The sequence below is a fragment of the Prinia subflava genome, chromosome 9 (assembly GCF_021018805.1).
Source record: "Prinia subflava isolate CZ2003 ecotype Zambia chromosome 9, Cam_Psub_1.2, whole genome shotgun sequence".
In the NCBI taxonomy this organism is placed as follows: domain Eukaryota; kingdom Metazoa; phylum Chordata; class Aves; order Passeriformes; family Cisticolidae; genus Prinia; species Prinia subflava.
The window spans coordinates 257,222-280,719 of record NC_086255.1 but is presented as its reverse complement, the minus strand read 5'-3'; the positions used below and the strand labels follow the sequence as shown (position 1 = coordinate 280,719).

Genomic DNA, 23,498 nt, shown 5'->3' with positions numbered 1-23,498 from the left:
AATTTTCTGGTTATGATAGCTTAATCTGCACAGTTCTTGTGAGTAAATTTTAAGGTAACGTAAGAGTGAATACAGTAAGTGCTGTGTTGAATGCTTTGCTGATGCAACAAATGTTTTTTTTTTCTTTTATCCTGAATCATTTTATTTTTTTTCCTTTTTTGTCATAGTGCCTTTGACTTGGTAAACATTCATCTTTTCCATGATGCTTCCAATTTAATTGCTTGGGAAACAAGCCCATCGGTTTACTCAGGAATACGGCATAAGGCTCTTGGCTATGTACTTGATAGGTATGTATTAGCCTTTCCTGGCCTCTTTCAATCTCTGTCTTCATAAGCAGCATATGAAAGGTGTTTCAAATGGCACACTCAGAAATGTAGAGCGTTTTATTCTGTCTCCTGAAAGTGGTTAGTGCTTGCCACAGTTTTCTAGACTGTGCTGATTACAGATCACTTTATGGCACTTATTATTTAAAGCTAAATTACTGATCTTAGGGAACCAATCCGAAGTCACCAGAATTGCAGAGTAGGAACCACACTTATTTTCTAAATGTGTTAGGTAGATTAGTTTATTTTTAGACTATGTGGACTCTAATGAAGCTGCCATTCAAGTGCATCTTCAGTTACAGAATAACAGAATAATTCCAGTTGGAAGCAACCTCTGGAAGTCCCTTATTGATCCCCCTGCTCAGAGCAGGGCTGACTTCAACAGCTTGTCCAGCTGAGCTTTGAGCAGCTCCAGCGTGGTGGTTTGTAGCTCCTCTGGGCCATTGCTGTGTTTGACTACCCTCACTGTGAAACTTTCTGTCCCTATCATCCAGCCAGAATTTTCCTCAGAGCAGTTTGTGTCCATCGCCTGGATCTTTTGGCAGGCACTGCTGAACAAAGTCTGACTGTTTTCCTCTCTGTAACAACCAGATAGATAAAGGCAGCAACAGAGCCCTCATGTAGACAACTTTCCTGCAACCTGAACAAACCCATGTCGTTCAGCCTCTCCTTGTGGGTGCCTCCACACGGAGCTGGGCACAGCAGCAGTTCATCTCGGCAGCAGCACAGCATTTGTGTGTGGTCACCGCTGGTGTCAGTAACCGCGTGGGTTCTAGTGGTATCACAGAGCTGGTTCATCTGATGAGTAGTACAATACAGAGGAGTCACAAAAATAGCCAGAAATTTACAGCTGCCCTAATTATAAAGTCAGGAAAAAGACAGCTTTCTCTTGAGCAAGAAAAGAATGTTTCTGTGTGGGCATCAGTGTGTTGGCCGAGTAAACAGGTATTTCTCTTGAGAGGTGCCATGGGTTTCATGTTTGCCTGAGAAACAGAGCTTTAACATGTCTCTTCCGAGCAGCCATGGGACACACTGCAGTGCACGGCATAACAAACAAACTGCTGAGCCTGGAAGGAGTACAGAACCAGAGCACTTTGTGTGCTGTTCCTGCCCCGAGCCCTGCTGTCCAGCAGCCTGTGGCCATGTGCTGGGGTCAGAGGACTCTTTAACAGGACCTCCAGTGAGTGTGGGACTACTGCTGCTGTTCCCTGGAGTGAGGGCTGGGTGAGGAGCACCTGGCTGGGATCACTCTGTCCTTCCCCAGAGCGAGGAATGGGGGTCCCAGCCCCGCCAGGGGTGCTGAGCCCCATCCTGCTGCCCCACGCAGCCTTTTGGCTGAGGCCACATCGCTGGCAAGGGCAATCCCTTGCCGGCTGAGGGGAGGGGAACACGTCCTGACCTCATGGGAAGCACTGCCCAAGCCACCGTGCAGTGCCTGTGCTGCCTGGCACAGGCGTGCGGGATCCCTGTCCGCGCAGCTCTCGGCTCTGCTGGCTCTCTCTGCCGGCAGCTTGGAAGGCACAGACACTCCTGAACAATGCAGTGTTGGAAAATGGCTCATTGCCATTTTGCCCTATGTAGCTTTTCACAGGAAAAGGTTCTGAAATGTTGCAGTGGAGTGTAAATGCCTTTCCAGCTGTTTCTTTCTCAAGTTTCCCTCCTCTCTGTGAGTTTTGTCCTGTAAGGGCGGGTACGTGGGACAGTAGAGAGACTGCCTTTCCCCCAGCAGGGGGCTGAGCGTGAATTCCTCCTAACAGGAATTTACCATCACCTTTGAGATGATCCAAGGGTGAACAGGAAAAAGCCAATATTACCTTTCTCTTGTACCACTTGCAAAACTTGCTCAAACCATTCAAAAATGCTGGAGGCACTTGGAAGATTTGCATAGGTAGAAAATATATAAATATATAAAAAGATCCCTGATGTACAGAATGGACTCGAGAAGATCAGGATCTGCTCTTGATGCAGTCAGGGTGCATATTCTTGAGTTCTGTTTCACAGAGCAGTAGGGGATTTTTATTTCAATTTTTTTTTTTGGCTCCATTAGTCTCCTCTCCTTTTCTAATGCTTTGCATGAGGGAAACCTGTGCAAACCTGTTGCATTGTTTATTTCACACTTGTTTGCAGCATACAGTGTGCTTCATTAGCTAATTTTGGCTCTGGACCTCCCACGATGCCCTGGCGAGGGTAAGGTAATAAGACTGTAGCATTAGTGTCAGCTGTGGGTCAGGGATGTCACGATGGTATATCATTAAAATGTGACACTGCCAAACTCTGCCCCGACGGCACCGTCCTTAGAAAAGGAGCGCTCCGATTTCGGGTTGCGCGGTGCCGCAGCGGCCGCGGCTGAATTGTTCATTTTGAGGGGGCAGCCAGCCGCAGATCCGGACCTCCACCGTGCAGTGATGGGCTGGCGGGCACAAAGGGGGAGCTCTGTAGCCAGTGAATAATGGGAAGCCCCTTTCATCGGCAGGACTAACCTTTTGGCAGCCACCAGCACACTCTATTCTGATCTGCTGATTGGGGAGGACAATACACTGAAGCTTACTTTGAATGAATGCTGCCACCAACAGTGTCCCCATTCAGGGGCTTTGGGAACCATCTTTGGCCATTGTCCCCCAGGACTCCCTCAGACAGCAGGAAAAGGGAAAGTGAGAGCGGCTATAGGGGGAAAAGTACTTCTTTTCTTGGCTTTAATCTCTCTTTAAAGCTTCATAGATCTACATTTCCAGCTGAGCTACTGGAACTATGCAGTGTCAGATAAATACAGAAGAGAGAGGTTTCAAGCTGAGCTTTCAAATCCCCTTATCTGCATGAACTAATAATGCAGATTTAGTGCTGTTAAAAACAGAGACTGATAAGTCTTTTCCTTTAAAGCCTTTAAACTGCTAAAGAGCATTTAACAGTGATGCAGTTCAAACCAAATGAACAATGCTGAGAAGGAAAACAGTTTAATGAGCTAAACCTTCACTGAATGAAACAGAAACACCTTCTCACAGTTGATTTAGGTCACTGTGGGAGTCAGTGAGAGCTCAGTTGTGTTCATGCTGCATCTTCATAAACATGAGTTATGTACAGCCTTTTATCTGGGCAACAGCTACCACAGGAGTTGGGATGCAAACCAGAAGAGGGTTTGCAAATAAAGCTCAAATGGATCAGTTCAACTGTTCAGATTGCCAGGGAAGTTGCTATCTCCAAAATTATTTTAGCCGCAAAGTTTTTATGCATAAGAAAAAAGCTGTACATCATCACAGCATTGAGGAGCGGGGGGAGACTGGGGGAAAACCAAGGGAAAAGGCGTTGGGGGAATGATACAAAGTTGTGCTAAAAGTTTGCTCCTGGGGAAATCTGTTAGTAATCCTAATCACGTGTTTGAGGAGTAGAAAGGTTTGTTCTTTTAGCTTTAATAAAGCTTCTGCTTTAATAAAGTTAATCCTGAATGATTTAGCTTTAATAGCACTAAAATGAATTAAATAGGAAGAAGAACACTTTTAAAAGCAGCTCACTGGTATGTGCTGAGCCAGATTGCATTTAATATTTGCCATTTAGCAAGGGAGAAGATGTGGTGTTGGGTTGTTGCTTTATAGACCAAGAGGATTGGAATCACACTGTTGTTAAACAAATACTCCACAGTGTATATGTAGATAATTGAGGTGTGTAATGAGTCTCTGACAGCACCACTGTAAACCCAAACTGAGCCCCCAGAAGTCAGTTACGTTGTTCCAGGTAAACACAGGTCTACGGTCAAAACTGAATTTGCTTTAAAATGAGATAACAACATCTGCTTTATATTTTGTGGGGAAAAAAATTCTTCAAAGACGATTTTGGATAATTCCCATATACAGTTAGTGCTATTTGCATAATACTTATTTTTTGTATTTCCTGAAGTTGGAGGGTGTAAGCTATAGGTGAGAGTACGAGAAGAAAACAGTTTACATTTGGTTTCATTTTTCATGCATCTGTTGTAACTAATGCTTGTACTTATTTCATATTAATTAACCGTATTGGCATATTAGTCGTGTCCTGTGGCCCCTTGATGGGGAAAAGTGTATGAATGCAATACCCAGGCTGGGGAGTGAGGAAAAAGCTGCAGGATGGGGCCCTTCAAGAGTGGAAAGGAGAGTTTGGGAAGGACAGGACGTGAGGTGTTAGCCTGATCCCTGGCTTTTGCAGTGCCAGCCATCTAAACTTCCTGAAATTATCTCAAGTATTGAGATCCATAAAATGAGTGTGGTTTTTTTTAATGAAAGTGACAGTGCTCTTCTGTTTTCCTATTGAAATGTTCCCTGGCCTAGTTCAACAGAAACATTTTTACATTACAACTGTGAAATCTTGGCATAAAGCTCCCCTTTGTGCCCTTCATTATTTTCTCACAAATATAGTCCATTGTCACATAGCTGAAGTTAATTTGATCAACATTGGGACATTTAACTTTTATGTCCGGTCAAAGGAGCTGTTTCATGCTGATTTTGAGTATTGAAAAGAAATGATTGCCAGAAAAATAATGTTACTATTAACAATTCAGAGCAATTAGTTTCCCAGGGAGAGGCGATGTGATGCACAGCTCCACACAACTATTCTTTGTCATTTTATGGATGCTCATCAGTCAACTGTCACCTCTTCTCAAAGACCCCTCCAATCTAAATGTTTCTCTTTAGGCTTTTCCCAGAACTAGCAGCTGAATGAGCAAAAGAAAAGCCACTTAGTTTCTAGGCAAAGGAAAACTTTGCTCTAAAGATCTGGGTCATTTGGGAAGAGCCCCAAAGCAGCACGCTCTAGGAGGGCTGGGGATTTTTTTGGTTTGATTTTCTTTTTACTTTATTTGTTTTTTGTCACAGTGATTTTAACATGAGCCTTCAAATGAGTAGTGAAATTTCTGTGTATTCAGATAGAAAGCACTCTCGGGGCAAATAAACCTTCCAGCCAAATGTCTTCTAACAAAGGTTTAAACCCCTGGATCACATTCAAATCGACAGCTTTTCATTAACCACCCGAAGCTCAGCTCATTAATATTCAGTCATTCTCCTCCTTAAAGGAAGGTTAAGTGCTCTCAAAATTAGCGTGTTTGGATAATATGCTCTAAAGAGTAAATCCAGCAAAATTGGCTTGTTACTTTCTGCCTGTCAAATACAGGCAAAGTCACTTTTCCTTGCTCCTTATTTTTCTGCTGGCTTGAGCTTTGGCATCTTTGATGCAGTTGTCAACAATTCAACTCGTGTGTCCTTCCTCTCTGCACAGACACATTGTGAATTTTACTTAGGTTATATTTTTGACCAGGGAAATATTTTTGTACTGGTATGAATTGTAATGGAAAGTGTACATTAGTATAATTTTAAGGACACAATAAATGCAGTTCCGTATTAAGTGAATGATAATTTTTGGTAATCCTAATCAGTAATTTTGCCTTTATTCTGTTATATTCAGCATTTGGAGCTTTTTTTTTTCCTTCTTCTTTCTCTTTTCTTTTTGGTGTTATAAACCAAACAGGTTGTAATAAGTTTTCAGTACTCATTATTCAAATGGTAAATATCTGATTTTTCTCTTATGATAAATCTGTGTGAACAGTACCAAGTTTGAAAGTGAAGATCTGGAATCCAAAATCCAGAACTTTAGCTACTTGCAGGTATCACAGAGAGAAGTGTCATTTAAAGAAAAAAATAGAGTAGATGCACTAAGCCAGTTCTTGCTGTAACAGGCCAGCGTGAACAGAATTGTGGCTCTGTCAGAAGAAATGCTGCAGGTAAAGCCCAAAGGATTCCAGGACAGGTTTAAGCCAGTTGTTTGCCCGCACAGTCCCTGTCCAGCAGTGTGGATGTGGATCATGGCAGTCTTGTGGCACTCAGAGCCTCCATCTTCCCTAAGGGCTTTACTCCTTTTTGCCTGTTTTCCATTAACAGGATCTCCTGGAGCTGCCCTGCTGGCTGCAGTGTGTTTCTAGGAGAACGTGGGTGCTGTAAGCACAGGCGCAAGGTTGGGTTTGCTGTAACAGTCCCACTCCCAGGAGAATGTTTTTAATTAAACATGTGGTGTGAGAAAAGAGAATGCCTCTTAAAAATGAAATTACTGCAAGTAACTTGGTGCCTGCTTGATTTTGCTCAGGAAGTGGCTTTATATGAGAATGTGCCGAGTGTGTCACATTCTCATTGAGGTATATTTCTCTCTTTACTGTAATTTGTTCCTTAGAGAGCCTGGAGCTGGACGAAGATAAGTCAGCAGTGTCCAGCTAAAGGTGACACTGACATCAGCATCCATTGTTGTCTGTGCCTTTTCAAATCTCAATGATTCAATTAAGAAGAATCTATATGGGCTGTTGATCCAATTCTTATTCATTTGCAGAGAAATGAAAATAAATTGCTGTTGTGATTTTATTTACAATGCTGGCTGTGAGCTGATGCTGTGAGCTGATAGTTGTAAAATGCAGAATGGTTGAAAGAGCCCCATTCTGCTCCCCTTGGAGCCTGTGGGCACCAGGCCAGTAGCCACCTTGGAGATTTTGACTCCTGTAAGGTGGGAGCACTGTGGGATGAGGTTGTGGGCTCTGCATCCTGTGTTCCACGTCCTGGAAAGATTCAGATCATCCCTAACAGGGAAATACTCAGATGGGAGGGACAGTACTTCCAGCCCGTGGTGTGCCCGTGCAAGAGCTGGAGAGGTTGTGTCTGGCTGGGCAGACACTGTTCAGGGCTGCACGGGTCACTCCCGCTGGCTGCCTCACCTGTGGTGGAGCCTCTTTATTTTCATTCCCTCCGTGCTGGGTTTAAGATGCAAACAAGATGAGTCAGTCTCTCACTCCAACAAGGAAGTGGGTCCTGCTGCTTTTATCCACTAGAATTTTCATTGTTCAAACCTAATGTTGACAGCTCTTAACTTTTTTGATCACAGTGCTCTTTGGAAAGAGGGTTCTTCCCTTCTCTTTAGCACTTCAAATGTTCCTGTCCTCACCCCTTTTTTTGTTTCCTCTCTTAGCTCTTGGGAGTCCACTGTAGTGTGATTTTCAAAGGGATAATGTAAAATTGGTTGTTCATGAGCTTTTCTCAGCATTGAGCATTGTTTTCTCCTTTGTTAAAGAATTCTCTCTGGGTCTGACCCATTTGCATTGCCCTTTTCTAGAGACGTGAAGGTTTATTTTTAATTCACTGCCCCGAGCCCAGCTGTTACCCAGGCCCACGGTGGGAGCCTGCAGGTCCCCATCGCTGGCAGCTCTCTGTGGGTGATGTGGCACAGCACAGTGGTGTCCTGTGTCCTGTCACCATCTGCTGCCCTACAGCCATCACAGGAGATGGAGCAGGAGAAGATGCTTGAAGACCCAAATCTGGCAAAATTCCTTAACCATCACACCGCCATTCCTGTGGATGAGCTGTTTAGGACAGACAGTGTCTTCAGTCTGAATTTCTCTAGATATGTCACAAAAAATACTTTTCTCAGCCTTAACAATGGATCAGTATCCTGTTCCCACAGATCCTGGTTATTTCTGTCTCACTGTTTGTGCTTTTGACACTAAGTGACCGCAGGTTTTTTGCTTTCCTGCCCACATTTGAGCCCTGTGGAACAAAAAGTAAGAACTGGTGTGTCTTGGGCTTCATGCAGAAAGGTAGGGCAGTTACCTGCTGCCTGCTGGGCACCAAGTGTCACCAGCACTGAAGAGCTCAGAAACTTTGTGGAGGAGTGGTAATATTCCATGATAAAGCAAAGGTTCAAAGAGACATACAATTTCTCTTGTGTCTTCTTGTAGTTTTCTCTTGTATCAGCCGAAGAGCATGAAAATGTCTTTGTATGATAACACCAGTGCTGTAGTGCTGTGTTGTCCTGTAGCAGAATTGACAAGTCCTTACATCATTATCCAGGGCTGCTATTTCATTAGGCGAATGTCAGTGTCAGGTAAGATCATGGGTTTGTCAATATAATGAAAATACCAGTCAAGTGAGGAAAAAGTCACAATTTTCCAGCTCTAAAAATTGATTTTTATTGCTCTTCTTGTAATCCTTTCTTTGGATTAAGTATTTATTATTGATGTGGTCTTTCTTTTAATCTTAATAGCTGCTGACATTGTAATTAATTAAAAAATACAACATTTTTGCCCAAATGGCACTATATTGAAATTAAAAGTGAACATCACATATTAGTTAAACAGCCCTGGCAAATGTCTTGAGTGCTAAGATGATTGCCTAAGCTTCTTGACAATTCCCTTCATCTTGCTGTATGGTGCTTGACCTTTTGAGATATTTTAGTGTTACTAATAGGTTTTAGCCATTATATTAGAAAGAACAAGGCACAAAAATATTATAAACTTTTTTTTTTTTAATGACAGCACTACACCACCTTGGGCATGCCAATGAAGGCACTTCCATTATGGCTTTTGAGGCACACTTAAACTATCAGTCACCAGGTAACTTGTACTCAGAATTGATGGGAATTTTCTGGAATTTGTCTCCCAATGTGTATTTGAAATTGCAGAAGGGTGCGAGCTGCAGAAGGGAGTTGTTACACAGGAGAGGACAGGGTTCTCTTTCAAAGCTGTCTCTGAATGCTCTGCTGGAGGGGACCAGTTCTCAAGGTGCAGGTGTTTGAGCTGATCTCTGAGTAAAGCTTAAAAAAGAAAAAGCAATGCAGATAGGAGCAGCAGAAATATGAATGGTCTGGGTTGGTGTAAGCCAAAGCCTGGTATTTCCATCGTCTTGATCTTCAGCTCCTTGACGGGGCTGTAGCCGGAGACAGGTTTCAGTGTTGTCGTTCCTTAACTTTCCACCAGAAGTCACTGCAGGAGCTGTTACCACCTCTGGCAGAACAGATCCGTGGGGAAGGTGGTGTGTATAACCTTGTTATCCATAAGTCACCTGCCACCTCCCAACCAGCTCTTGACTTCTGCCAGCAGCGTGGCCATAAACATTCCCTGCTGGGGTGAGATCCTGACTGGACAGGAGGGGTGAGCGGGTGGTGCCTGTGGCGTGGTGACTCCTGCCATGGACAGGGTGGAGGTCTGGGCGCCTGTACTGCACACAGCAAGTGTCCCACGGCTTCTCTGGACACTTCACCCATGTGAGAGAGGATTTTCACACCCCGTGGGGACAGAGCCCAGCGCTGCTTCTGCTGCATCCACTCCAAACAGAACCTGTGGCTCCAAACTCTGCACAGGTCAGCAGTAAACCAAGTGAGAAGTTTGTCCTGAGAAATGATGGTCACGCCAGGAGGGAACTGATCCTTGTCTCAGTGTGTTAGTTGTGATCTTCATATTCCTTCACTTAGGAGAGGACATTTTATACAGGCAGTCATATGTTAAGGGCCCTTCCAAACCAAACTATTCTTTGATTCTCTGTCCTTCGTAAAAGCTTTTATGTTTTAACTCCGATGTGTGGATAATGCACAGAAATAAATAGGTTGTGGAGAGATAGTATCTTACCCCAGGAGTTATGCTCATATTAGCTGGTATTTATCTTAAACACATTTAGTTATTATAAAAATTTGCTCACTGAATAAAATATGGCTTGACCTTTGGATTGTTTCTTCCCAAGAAATGTGACAGTGTCCCTCCTTCTCCCCCATTCAGCCTGCTTGGCAGAGCTGCACGGTTTTTGTTTTGTTTTGTTATGTTATTGTTGTGTTTAAAAAAAACCCCAAAACCCTCAAGCCCCTCTTTTCAGCAGTGTCAAGTTAGGATGAATTGGCCAGGGAGGCATGTTTATAGACTGTGTGAAGAACTTTGTCTTTGTGTGGGAATGCTGGTGACACTGGTATGGCTTGCCTGAATGAACTGCGATGACGCGGCTAATAAGGTGTCCTGCTGAGCGTCACCGCCGCCTTTCTCAGACCTCCCACCTAATGCCATTCAGCTCCAGCTCAGTGTAGCTAATTTTTCCCATTCCCTCAATTCTTTAGGCCTCCTTACAAACAGAAAAGTCAACTTTCACACCGAGGAGAAGATAAGTGCTTTAGGAAATAATCGTGTAAACAGAATGTTACCTTCTGACCTGATGCTGATACCTTGGTCTGGGACAAAACCCAGCTGGCTATTGCATTCGACATGGCTATTAAAGGAATAATGCTGCTGATCCTCCTTACAAAGTGAAATGAGAAATGGTTTAGCCAAATCACAGTGCCTCTTGTCACACTGAATCATGTTCAGCTGCTCTCTTCCATGACCAAATTGCTGATATTTAACTGCTTCCTTGTCTTCTCCATTCTGTGAAGGGGGGACAGTGTAGGAGGGGGGGAAAGTATGAAAGCAAGGGGAAGTTGATCCCATAATTTTCTGGCTGAATTTCAGTGCTTTGAAATATCTATACGGTGTCCCATACAGCATTTATAAAAGAGGTGCATTTCATCAAGTAACTTCATCTTTGGCTGCTACAATGAATACTTTAAATAAATTGCAAAAGTATTTCAGTGGTTGAAATAACTCAGAATTGTTCACTTTAGGACTGCAATGAATCCTGTTCTGTGTAGCAAATGAAATTAATAAATAGGCCCAGATTTCTCAGTATTGTTGAGAAGAGGAACCTCTGACTCTTCCTTATTTTAGTCTTGGTGGAGGTCTGACATTTCTTAAGTGGCTTTGAGAAAAATTTGCCTTCCAAGTCAGCGTAGCTGGCACTGCCACCCAAGCTGGGAGGTCTGTCCTTAGGGCAGAGGGATTTGGGGTGCCCAGGCTCCCAGGGCAGCCCCTGAGCACAGGCTCCTGCCGTGGCACCCGAGTGACCTCTCCCTCGGTCACCCGTGCTCGCTCCGGCCCCGCTCCATCCCCGCCAGGCTGGTCAGCCCAGGCTGAAGCTGTTCAGCAGCACAGCTCAAGGAGGTCAGAGGTTCCTCGTAATTCACCTGATGCCCCCAGAATAACACATGGTTTTGTCACGGGACAGTGTGTCAGGGTCTGCCAGGCCAAAAGCTCTGCTGAGGGAACGAGGTTTGCTCGAAGTCTGACTGACACAGCAGAGCAAGGATGTCTCCAGTGCAACACAGGAGCTGCCTTCTGGGCCAGTAAAGCTCTTGCTGATACCCAGAGTGAGCCAAATTGCAGTTGTCAGACCAAAATAAGAATTATATGTGTTTATTTTGCAGCAAAGAAATTGCAGTAGTAATTTAGTGATAATTTGCAGTGACAGTCAAATTTACTCCTTAAAAAAGTACAAATCGTGGATTTAACTCATCAAAACATTTCAGCATGGGGATAACTTGGACTGTAAACTCTACTTGAAAGTAACAGTTGCTTGAATGTTTCCTTCTCTTACTGCCTTGTCAGGGCTAAAAAGCTCTTTGACTCTTTCATTCAACTTGTCTGCCACTTCTCAAAATACAACAGGATACGAAGACAAACAGACACTAACCCATTCAGTGCAGAGAACTTTCAGTGTAGTGCCATAAATTAAAAATGTAGAATTGGTTCAAAACTGGCAAAATAATTAAGGTAATGTGTTCCAGGCATGAAGAATCTGTTATCAAGGACTCCCTGTGCAATTACAAGTTCTGTGTTTTTGGAACTGATAGAGGAGAAATCATCTGTGGTGTTTATAGCTGTGTGCTCTGAAGTTTACCAGGGACAGCAGTAAGCCCAGACAGGAGCATGCTTGATTTGCCAGTTTGTTATATTGATTGATTTTCCAATTTGTTATATTGATTTCCAAAACGTGCAGAAGTAAAGATTTTCTTTGCTATGTTTTAAAACATGTTAAAAAATTCTTTTCCCGTGAGCAATTCCTTCTGGAGCAAGAGTAAAGGAAGAGAAGGGTGAATGCCTTCTTCCACACTTTTCAATACGAAGACTTCTCTTTCTGGAAAGGAAGGGCTGGCTTTCATCTGTTGGAAAAGTTTTCTGTTTCATTTGCGTTCGAGTTTTGGATCCATTCTGAACCCCTGTCCCCTCCTGGCCTTGCACAGGTCACAACAAGCAGCATGGCCAGCAAAGGCATTGATGACTTGCATGTGCTGGCACGTGGAATTGTGGAAGGGGAATACCTGTGTCTTCTGTACAGTCATGAAATCTTTAACTGAGTCACCTGTTTTGTCATAAGATGTCTGAAGCTGTGCAGGAATAGAGCCTTCAGGTGTGCTGAAACCCTTTGGGATGAGCTGGTAAAAGTTGTTAAAGGAAATGACACTCGGTCCTCCCACTAAAGCCATAGGATTTATACTGTGACATGGGCTGGCTGTTTTCTTTTTATGTGGTTCAGATTTATCACTTCATTGAGTGATTCATGGTGGCATTTTTAAAGGACTATTTGATTCATGGTTAATGGAAGGATATTTTTTAGAAACAAAAAGCAAAAGAGATTGACACAGATTTAGAAGACCTCCTAGGTTTTTTCTGCAAGCAATCATTTTTTTTAAAAAAAATTGTCTTCTGAATTCTCAGTTGCCTGTACATGTGTTGAACTATACATATTTATGACACAGAACATGGAAACACAAGGAACAGAAGACTTTTTTTAGCTCTCACCACAGTCCTAACACCTTCCCTGTGTCCCTGGCCAGACTGGCTGTACTTGCAGTGCCCCATTTCTGTCCCTGAGTGTCCTCAGTGACAGGCAGCTTTTCTGCATGTTCCCAGGGGAAGGGACATTGCTGTACTCTTCATTATTTCCATCTCCTTTGCAGACCTGGGGTCTGACTCTGAAAGCACAATCAGGAAAACTGGTTCTTATACCATTGATTCAGGACAGTTTTAAGTACCAGGAAGTGTTTCAGCACAGAGCTATCAGTTCCAAACCGCTGAAAGAGATCTAAGATTTGGGAACTCTTGAACTAATAGTAAGTTCCACTTACTAATAGTAAGTAATGGCAAGGACAGTAGGTTACATACATGTGTTGAGTCACTTAAAGGAATTTTCATTGTTAGGTACCCCACATCACTTCAGAAGTACATAAATGTGTTCATCCTTTGCTGTGCCACTGTTGGGAATTTTCTTGTACACCAGAATTACTTTCACACCTGTGGAAAGAGATGTGTCAGAAGCCACTTGGAGCATCATTCTGGACAAGTAACATTTGGACTCTTAATTTGTCATAAAACACGCTTTCTAAAATATCCAACAAGACAAGCTACAAGGGGAGAAACTGGACAAAATTATCAGTTGTAGAACTGGCATTGATTTGTATGCAAATCATGTTTAAATGAGGTAATGTGCGGGACTATGGCTGAGTTTTAATTAATTCAGAAGCAGACTAATCAGCTGGGTCGGTCATCAGTTTGGAGACTTTTTCACTGAATATTTTTGAAATAGTCTGTTTATTTGGAAAATCTGTCTTTGCATAATTCAGTCACAGGCATGGTTCTCATAATCCCAATTTGTTTCAAGGGGCCTTCAATGGACCTTGATGTCATTCCTGCAGTATCTGTCATTCCTCTGTCAGGAGTAAATGGCAACAAGAGGAACCAAAGCTGATACTTGAATCAGCACAGCTGGCAAAGCAAAGTCTGTTGTTCTGATGTATAAGTTGCAGATCCGATTTTGCACTTAAACACTAAAGATAGTGTTAGCAAACTGTTACAGTGTGAATGGTTTAACTTTTAAGTTCTCGTTTTCCTTCAATTTTCCATGAGGGCACTAATCAAACTAATGTTTTGTGCAGGTCAGGAGTGACAGGTTTTTCTCAGGGCTTGCTGGGAGCTGACAGTGGGCAGTATTTATTAACAGTGCCTGCAATAATCTGTCAGCTAAATGGAGGATTAGAGATTTTCATAGGGGAAACAGATACATCTGTGCAAGAGATTTTCTTCAAATGATCAGTGTCTTAGGCCCAATGCACATAATTTTTTCTGTAAAATAATATTCCTTATGTAATGGATTACTGTTGACAAAAACTGTGAGATGTTTTCAGAGGAGAAGCAGTATCTCATTACAGATCCAATGTGACATCTTTCCTTATAGTTTTGAGAATAAATTGATGTAATGCATTAGAAGTTGTAAAGCCATCTGCAACAATTGCCTCCTAACGGGGCAGCAGTGCCTCGTGGCCAGCATTGCTGGATAGTGCTTTACCTGTCCGTGTGGGCCCTGCCCTCTCATTTCTGCATTTCTGCCAGTGGAGTTTCTGCCAGTGCAGTGCTTACATGTTGATGTATTCCCAGAATGTTCACAGTGATTGCCTCGTTGGTCCCTTAGTTCTCACATCTTGCACTCCCAGGGCGTTCTGTGCATTTTGTCTGTATAAATTCTTTGTGGCTGTGGCAGTCAAGTTTTGGGTGTTTCATACCTTCCTCAGACACTGATAGGAGATGAATTGTATTGATTCCTGGTTTGAAAATAAGCGCAACTTGGTGGATTTCTAAATACCAAAATCTCTAGAAGCTGTAAAATTGCATATTGTTGAGAGTACCTCACAACTGTTGTTAATAGATTGGCTAATAATATAATGTCCGTTTTTAATAATACAAGATTTGAAAGATGCATAGTAATGCCATATCTCCCTGGGTAGGACTGAGCAAAGGCTTGAAGAAAAGTCAGTCTTCACAGCTGGAGCAATTACTTGTTAGGCGTTAGCTACAGCCTCAGCAAAAATCTGCTGTGAGCAACACAGATCTGTCTTGAGAGAACTGTAACCAGTCTGGGAACCTCAGGGATGCTCAGTCTCTCAGATGGGATGATAGCCCTACTGTGTCACTTCTCCTGTGTTTCACAAAGAACCCAAAACCACTGGTAACATTGCTTATATATCAGTAAACTCAAACGTTCTCTGAACTCGCCACTAATTCAGCATTCCTAATTCTCACCTGCCCAGCCCAAAGCCATATCCTTAAACTTTCGAAGGTGTGAAGGAATTCCATGATAGCCTCAGGATTTCCATGGTCCCCAAATGCCACTTCTGCAAGATTTGTATGAACTGCTGCTAATACACTTTCCCTCAGCTTGTTCTGTCAGCCAGGCATGGGAAATAAGAGCACTGTTGTACAGGGGCTGGAGATAGAATTGCCTAAGCAAAGAAACTCAACTGAAAAATATGGTTAATATATTCATCCAGTATAAAATGGTAGTTTTGATGGTTCCAATAATTATTTCTGAGACTGTGCTTAAGGATAATGTGTGTCTTTGTACATTCTTGCATGTATGTAAAACTGAATGACAGGTTTGTTATGTTTTTGCTTTTTTCCAGAATTATAGATCAGCGGTTTGAGAAAGTTTCGTATTTTGTCTTTGGAGATTTCAACTTTAGACTGGATGCCAAGGCAGTAGTAGAGGTAGGAGTTCTCTTTTTCTTCTGTTGTAGACCCTACCAGGTTTGCTTTCTCTCTCTTTTTTTTTTTTTCCTGTAGAAAACCTAAAAGTGACTGAACAAAGTAATGTTGATATTGACATTAGACTTGGCCAAGACTACTTCTAACAGGAACATCCAACAAGTAACTAACTAACATTGTGTGGTTGTGATTTTTGCCATCTCCTTATAGCTCACAGTGAATCACAATAATTACCTGCAAACAGAGGAAGTGCTACATTACCTTCCTACTCTGAGGAAAAACAAGAGGCATTTCCCAAATGTCCATGATAGAGCTCCATGCTTTAAAAGTACAGGCAGTCATCAGTACAGACCTTTGTGCCAGTAGCATCTTAATGGGGAAGGGTGACTGGGAGATTTGTATAAAGCCAAAAGAATGTACTAAAGCTTTTCCATTATGAGTTGAGATAACCAGCAAAAAGGTGTGCAAAACCAGCACCCTTGACTTGAATGCTGGAGCTCCAGGTAAGGTGGTGTCAGAAATAATACCCAGATAGAAAACCAGTTTAATCTTATGGTTTTCCCATTTTAATTCTCTGGGATACTGTGATGTCTTTTTGGTGTCCTTGAGGGTAGGCATGTATCTTTTGAGTCAAAAGTTTTTATTTTGTAAATCAAACTGTGGGAAATGTCCTGTGTGCCAAAGGCTGGCTTCCCCCCATTCAGGTGCAGTGCTGTTCTCCTTCCTACGTGAGGAGTGGTCCACCTGTTGAAAAACAGGAGTTTGATGTGACAGCATTGCACATGGAACTAATAACTCCTTCTTGGAGTCTTTTCGCCAAGAACCTTAAAGCATAGTTGAAAGGAAAGTCAAGTCACTAATTCAGAGTATGCAGCTTCATACTGCATGTGTTAAGGGTTAAAACCTGCTCTGCTACCCTCTGGCTGCCATAGTTGTCATCAATGTTCAGAGATCACTTGGTAGTGATCACTTCAAAGAACTATTATGCCTTTTTTCTTCAGGAGGGTGTGATGGTATTATTGAGGATGTTGCTGTCTGAGAACCCCTGTCAGTCACATTGCAGCAGAGTTACCTCCTGTACTCAGTACTGATGAAGGGTGCTCCAAGTTTTTCCTGACTTAGATACTGCCAGCAGTCTGCAGGACTGAAACTGCAAAGGGTGTTTGCTTTAGTACCAATAGATTAAGATTTCTACGTTTATATCCGTGAGTTCCAAAATCATCCCCATCAAACAAGATAGTGTCTAACCTCGAATGATGGAAACTGAGTGAGCTGCAGAGCAAGTAGGGTGAACCCAGGGGGTTCTGAGCCTGACACAGTACTCTGCACCTTGGGAGTGCTTTACCCCTGCTGGTTTATGTTGCTGCATGTGAGCACAAAAGGTGTAATTGGAAGATGAATCAAATTCATTTTCTCATTCTTCCCACCTAAGATGCAAGCCTGTGTGAAGGTACAAAGCACTAGGATAATACAGATTTTCTACTGTTTTTTGGAGAAGTGGCATAGCCCAGTAATCAGAACTTCACCCAGCTACTCTGCAATGTTAATTAAGCATAACTGAAGTTGATTCAGAAACTTCCACTTGCAGTTTGTACACGCACAGCTAAAGTCACAGTAAGTTTGCTTTGTAGTGTTCTGTTCTTGGTGCAGTTTATAAATCTGTATGTCAGCAGCCCAAAGCTGTAAGAAACAGTCTCTTGTGTCTCCGACTGCCTTTGGCACCGGGACAGTCCTGAGGGAGTTAATAGCATACAGCACTGGCAGTGAGGGCTGGCTCCTGGGGGACAGATCAGTCCCTACGGTGTCATTTGTAAGGACAGAGCTACAGGCCACCTCTAGAGGGAATTGTACTGGATAGGACTTGGTGGTTTGATTGTATTTAAGATCCAGGTCCCAATCACTTCACAAAGTGAAGTGTAAAGGCTGTGATTCAAATGTGCCTTTTTTCTGGAGCTGGCCAAGTGCTGGGATCACAGCTATGCACAGCTGGCAGTGGCAGAACAGCAGCAAGAGCAGCCAGAGGTGCTTCTGTCCCAAGTGCTCAGTGCCAGCCCCAGGCTGAGCCTGCGCTCAGCTGGAACCTCCCTCTCCAAAGGCAGTCCCAGTCCCTTCTGGTATTTAAACCATGCAGATGGGAATTAGCCACTCTTTGGACTATTCAGCAGTGGAGTTAATACTGGGAATTGCAAGGGTTAATCCATTGACCTGTCATCCTTGTATATATTACTAAATTTATCTCTGCTTTTCTTGCTGACCTTTTGAGTTATCTCTTGAGACCACAGCTGCTAGTGCTTGAACACTGAGATGCTATGAGCAATACTTGTGTAATGCAGACTGTACTTACATCAAACATAAAGAATGAAGTGTGTTTGTAAATAATTTCCCAATTAAGCCATTTAAAGGGAGAATCTGAGAGCTGTTCAGAATGTGGAGTCCAGACTCTGATGTGCAGTGTCCTAAATCAGACACAAAAAATGTTGCGTGTATTAATTCATAATTAATAGACTATAAATCATTAATATGTAATTTATTGAACACTTACAGGAGCCCTAATTTGAAGTCACGTTGATTTCCTTGCTAGCAAAATCTGCGTTCCTGTTGTTGGAGTCACCCATGGGGAGGTTGTACTGGCACGTGGGCAGTGCAGGTGCTGTTGCTGGGGTAGCACCAGCTGTGTTTGCTGCCAGTTCCTGACCTGCCTTGGCAGGGCCACATCCCAGCACATCCCACTGGACGGTGCAGCCAACCTGGGGGCCAGTCTGTCTCTTTGAGGAAGGTCAATACCAGTGCTTTATCATTGTAAAACATCCAGAAAATCTTCCATTAGAGTCCAGCCTCTTGGAGGACACCACCCTGCTCCAGCCAGCAAAAATACCCTTGTAGTTACAAAATGTATTTAGTAAGGCGGTAACTGCAGGAGAAAGATCAACATTTCCTTGGGTTTTGTTCACTTTAAGGTGTGCTGTAAGACCTGAATCTTCTGTCTCCCGGCCAGGTAATTCACTTAATCCTGTATTGGCAAAGGTGGCTGAAGATTTGCTGCTGTTTAAATTCAAAGTTTTGCCTACTGATTTTTTTTTAAAATGCTAGACTTTTTGGGTGTTATAGCGTTCTGATTATTTGCCCACTGCTTTCAGGTACCTTCCACACCTCTATTGCCAGCACATATGGAAGTATTTGCAACATAAAAAAAATGATACAAACTTTTATATTGGTTCAACTGTGAATTCTAGTCTTTATCTATATCTATAGCTTCTCTGCAGTGTCTCTAGTACAAGTATTGTCACAGCATTTCACAGAAAAATGAAATTTTGATGTTTCTTCATGTAGGAGACAACTTTCCTATAATTTTTCCAAAAGTTCTGCTCTCCCCTTTCAAAGCTAACACAGGTCACTGTAATCTTTGCACTTACCTGAAGTACATTGCAAGTTTATCGTTGCATGTATGACAAAGGTACTTTTTCTGGTTTTGGAAAATTACCTTCGAAAACTCAGTAAAAAGGAGATTTGATGAGGTGACTTCAAAGAAATCTGCAGCAGCAGTGAGGCATACTGTAGGCTGAATGTGAAGAATATTCCAGAAATTTAATAATTATTATGAGTTAGTGTTTTGGTTCTTTAAAAGGTAATACATTGCATGCTTCAAAGTTCTGAAATAAGACAACTTGGCTGCCACCTGAATAAAACCAGGACACTAAAATCTCTGAATATGTTAAGAGTAAGAAGGGAACAGGAGGTTTTGTGGGGATGAATGAGGGGTTTTACCACCAAGAACTGAGGAGGTCAGGTTACTTTTGTTTGAGGCAAGAAATTAGAGAAATGAAGTGAGTGACCACATGGAAGAAGTAAGTTAATTCTCTCCGCTGTGGTGGCTGCTGCAGGGCTCATGGAGTTTCATGCTGTGATGGGGCCCAGGCCATTCCGATCTCCACTTTTACCTCTTTTTTTAATGTAAACAATTTACTAGCCTCTGTTATTTTGTGTATTGTTTTACTTGCTGGTGTAAGCGTGGGAGCAGAGCTGCTCTGTGTCTGGCAGTGCAGCGGGAGGGCTGCGAGGCTCGCATGCCCCGCGTCCGCCGGCGGCTCCTGGGGCTGCCCGTGCAGCGTGCCCTTGCCTCATCTTTGGTAGAGGAGGTGCTAAAAAAAGAGAGATCTCCCATTCCAGCTGGCCCAGGCACTCTGCTGGAACATGGAGCTGCTTCTCTCGTGTACCCTGCCCCAGGCAAAGCATTTCAGCTTCCCACCTTTGGCTGTGCTTATCCAGAGCGGTATTTCTCCTGTCTCAGTGAGCCCTGACTTGCTCTTTTCAGTCACCATTCAAATGTTTTAGATGGGTTTAGACCAAGGGAGAGTATTCTTTTCAGTCAGCTGGCCATAGTAACAACCTGTATTAATCTCTGAGAATTACTTCATTTTAATATTTAAAGAATTTATTCATTGAAACTCTAAACTATAAGTCTTCCTCGTTCAGTATGTCCATTTTAGGAAAGTATAAACAGGCTTAAGAATCGGGGTTTATTTTGACTGTTTGGGAGTAAAACCTTCTTTCTGAGGCTGCTGATTCAGGAGCCTCTTAGAAAAGTACCTTGTACTTTCAAGAAATAAAAATAAAAATTGTGCTCCTCAGTCCCAAGAACAGCAGCTCAGTAATGAGTTCCGTTTGTCAAGATTTAGGAGAAAGTCACATTAATCACAAAATCCATTTGCTGAAGGTAAACTGTAGGCTTGCCTTGTATCCAGGCAAAAACAGGTTTTATTTTTCCCTCACTAAAGCATATTTTGTTAGGGTTAGTGGTAGCTTGGTAAGCTGGCGAGGGATTAAGTGTATCATATATGAAAATTTATGAAGGTAGCAACAGAAGTGGTGTTTCAGGATTCCAGACATTTTGGCCTACAAAAATCTGTCAAGCTCTACCTGCAGAAGAAGTAATGTCCTCATCTTAAAACTCAGAATTAATTTTGTCCACCCACCTTGTCTGCTCCATGGGTTACTGTCAACCCCAGTATTTCCTTTCTAGACTTCTGCCAAGCAGCCCTTTGATCAGCCAGGACTGGAATTGCTGATTAAATGTTTTTTAAAAGGTAATTACTGCTCATAAGAATTCACATGTCTGGCTCCATCATTCACTTGTGCTGTGTCCCTCTACCACCTCTGACCATGTGATTTTATATTATCTGATAAAATAGGAACGACTTCATTCTGCATGACTTTTTAGCTCCCACTGTATTGCTGATGCTGCAGTGAATCACATAATTTCCATTTGATCTCGCCGTCCTGGCACAACGTGGTCTTTCATTCTGAACATTCTGATAAAGGTGAGGAATCCCTTTATCCAGCATGCTTGTGCCAGCAGAGCTGGGAGGAGCACTCCTGGCACTGCCACAGTGTGTGCCTACAAAATGAGGACCTCTTCCTCTGAGATATCACTCGCTCTCTTTTGAGCAAGCATCTCTTGTTCAAAATAAAAGCTGATGAACAGCTTTTCACATCTGAATAATTGATTCAGACCTTACTCAAATCTGAAGAAATATTTTAACTTGTTTCGTCCCATGCATTGGACACTAACAAGGATCTTTGCAAACTCCAGCCAACAAATAATCCATTAGTAATTGTCATGAAAAAGATTAATAGTTAATTAGACAATTATCACTGATTTGAAAAGCTGATTCAAGTGAGGTGATGGATGGATGTGGAGACTTAATTATCTGCTCCTCAGTACAGATGTGCTTCTCTGGACAAAAACAGGTCACCTGTCAGGATGAGGCTCTTGCTGTCCTCGAGCATTCAGGAGATACCATGAACCACCTGGCTGTCTTGTCAGGTGCAAATATTTGTGTGTGTGTCTATATATTTTTTTTTTTAAATCGAAGTAATATTTGCAGAACATGCTTTGAATGCATCAGGAAAAGGGCATGAAAGAATTGCACATTCTTGTTGTTACAAACACAGCAATAATTATTTTTTTTTAAATTCTGACTAATTTTGCTTTCAGAAACCAGTAACATTTCATTGCATTAAAAAAACTGACATGGCATAAAAAGCAAGTGTATGTAGTGCTTGGGTGTGCTCAATTGTGCCTCCTTATTCCAAACCAAACCAGACTGTTACCTTTCCTGGGCAGGGATGATGTGCAGGTGCCCACGTATCCATGTGGGATATCAGGTGCAGCCATACAATTCATGGTCAGGTGGCGAGCTCCAGCAGGTCCTGCTCCATAGTGGCTGGTAGTTTCAAACTGCAACAGGGTTCCCTTCCTCCTGCAGTAAAGTGACACTAAACCATTCTTGTAAGAGAAAAACCACATTGCTTTGTTTCTGAGATAAATCAGCATATCATGGAATACATCAATAGCTTACAAGTTTCTGATCATGTTTTCCTTCCAGTTAGGAAAGAATGTAAACTCCTGGATTGGTTTCATAATCTCAAGCAGTTCACTGTAAATACCTTCCTGTCATAAAGATTTTAACATTCTTTACTAGCTCAAATGTTTCTAGGAAATGCTGGAAACAGCATCCTTTGTAAAATGAAAGTGTAATAAAGATTTGTTAAATTAAACGCATACAATTTCAGCTCTCTTAAGGAGAGCTTTATTAATGTAGGTAAATGGCAGCAACACATCTGAGGCACCTGCTAAACGTTCGTTATAAATTACTCTCACAGACATTGTGATGAGTTTTATATTGTAGCCAGACTTATAAAAGCATGCAGATTGCTTCCCCGAGGGACTGGATATATTTACTTAACAGTGTAGTTAATTGCAGTTCTTTATTTTCCAGTGATTGCAAATGGCCTCTGCGTTAAAGATGCATGTGGCTACTAGGAATTATTCAATTACCTCTCTTCTTAGTAGTCTAAGGCGAGCCCGAGCTCGGATTCCCAGAGGCCAGACAGCAGTGTATTAACTCAGTGTGCTCCTCAGCTTTCTGCTGGGGCCAGGCTCTGCAGCCGTGAGTCCTCTCTGCAGAGCAAGCCTGAGAAATGCTCATTACCCTGCAGCTGATTTTTTGACATCTTTCATTCCATACTGATGCTGCCACACGTATTGGCAAGATTCATAGGAGGTTAATTAAATCCATCTTCAAAACAACGAGGGGCCAATGAGCCGTATCCCCTTTGCAATAGTAAATTAAATGATGCAATTGTTTCTACTTCCATCATAGATAAGGGGAGAGATTAGTGAATGGATTGTTCTCTGGCTGCCTCCTCGGGGGCCCCAGAGGGTCTTGGAGCATGTGGTCATAAACCTGCTTTTAATTTGTGACTGCGGGAGGGATGACACTGCTCTCAGCAGGCCGAGGTCCCGCACGGCGCCGCCGTGTGAAGGATGACACCGGAGAAACAAACGGGGCCCCTCGGCAGCAGCGCCGAGCGGCGCCTGCAGCCTCGGGTGCGAATTAACACAAGCGCGGTGACAAAGCAGAACGGGAAGGATGCTACGTTCATCAAGCTGGGCACTGCCTGCTCTGTAATTAAAACGTACACAAATGAAATACAATTATCTCGTGCCTTCTGATAGGGCTGGGCGTCGCGGAGCCGATGAATCCGGCGGTGTGTGCTGACTGGCAGCTGTGCCCTCAGCTGGCGGTGACAGCGGTGACAGCGGTGCCAGCAGCAGCAGCAGGGCCTCACCTGCAGGCAGCGCGGGGCTGGCACGGCGCGGGCAGTGAGCGCAGTGAGGGCAGTGAGCGCAGTGAGGGCAGTGAGGGCAGTGAGCATAGTGAGGGCACTGAGGGCAGTGAGCGCAGTGAGGGCAGTGAGCGCAGCAAGGGCAGCGAGGGCAGCGAGGGCAGCGAGGGCAGTGAGGGCAGTGAGCGCAGTGAGCGCAGTGAGCACAGCGAGGGCAGCGAGGGCAGTGAGCGCAGTGAGGGCAGTGAGCACAGCGAGGGCAGTGAGCGCAGTGAGGGCAGGGAGCGCAGCGAGGGCAGCGAGGGCAGCGAGGGCAGTGAGGGCAGTGAGGGCAGTGAGCGCAGTGACCGCAGTGACCGCAGTGAGGACAGTGACCGCAGTGA

At 43.3% G+C, this 23,498-nt stretch overlaps 1 protein-coding gene across 2 annotated transcripts in view; it reads left to right on the top strand.

Moving 5' to 3' along the window:
• The window catches only part of INPP5A (inositol polyphosphate-5-phosphatase A), a 179,718-nt gene that overhangs the window by 104,587 nt on the left and 51,633 nt on the right, over positions 1-23,498 (top strand). For both annotated transcript variants that reach the window (XM_063405031.1, XM_063405032.1), the window contains exons 8-9: positions 168-287; positions 15,405-15,489. In XM_063405031.1, coding sequence (XP_063261101.1) covers positions 168-287; positions 15,405-15,489 — 205 coding nt within the window. The remainder of the gene's footprint in view (positions 1-167; positions 288-15,404; positions 15,490-23,498) is intronic.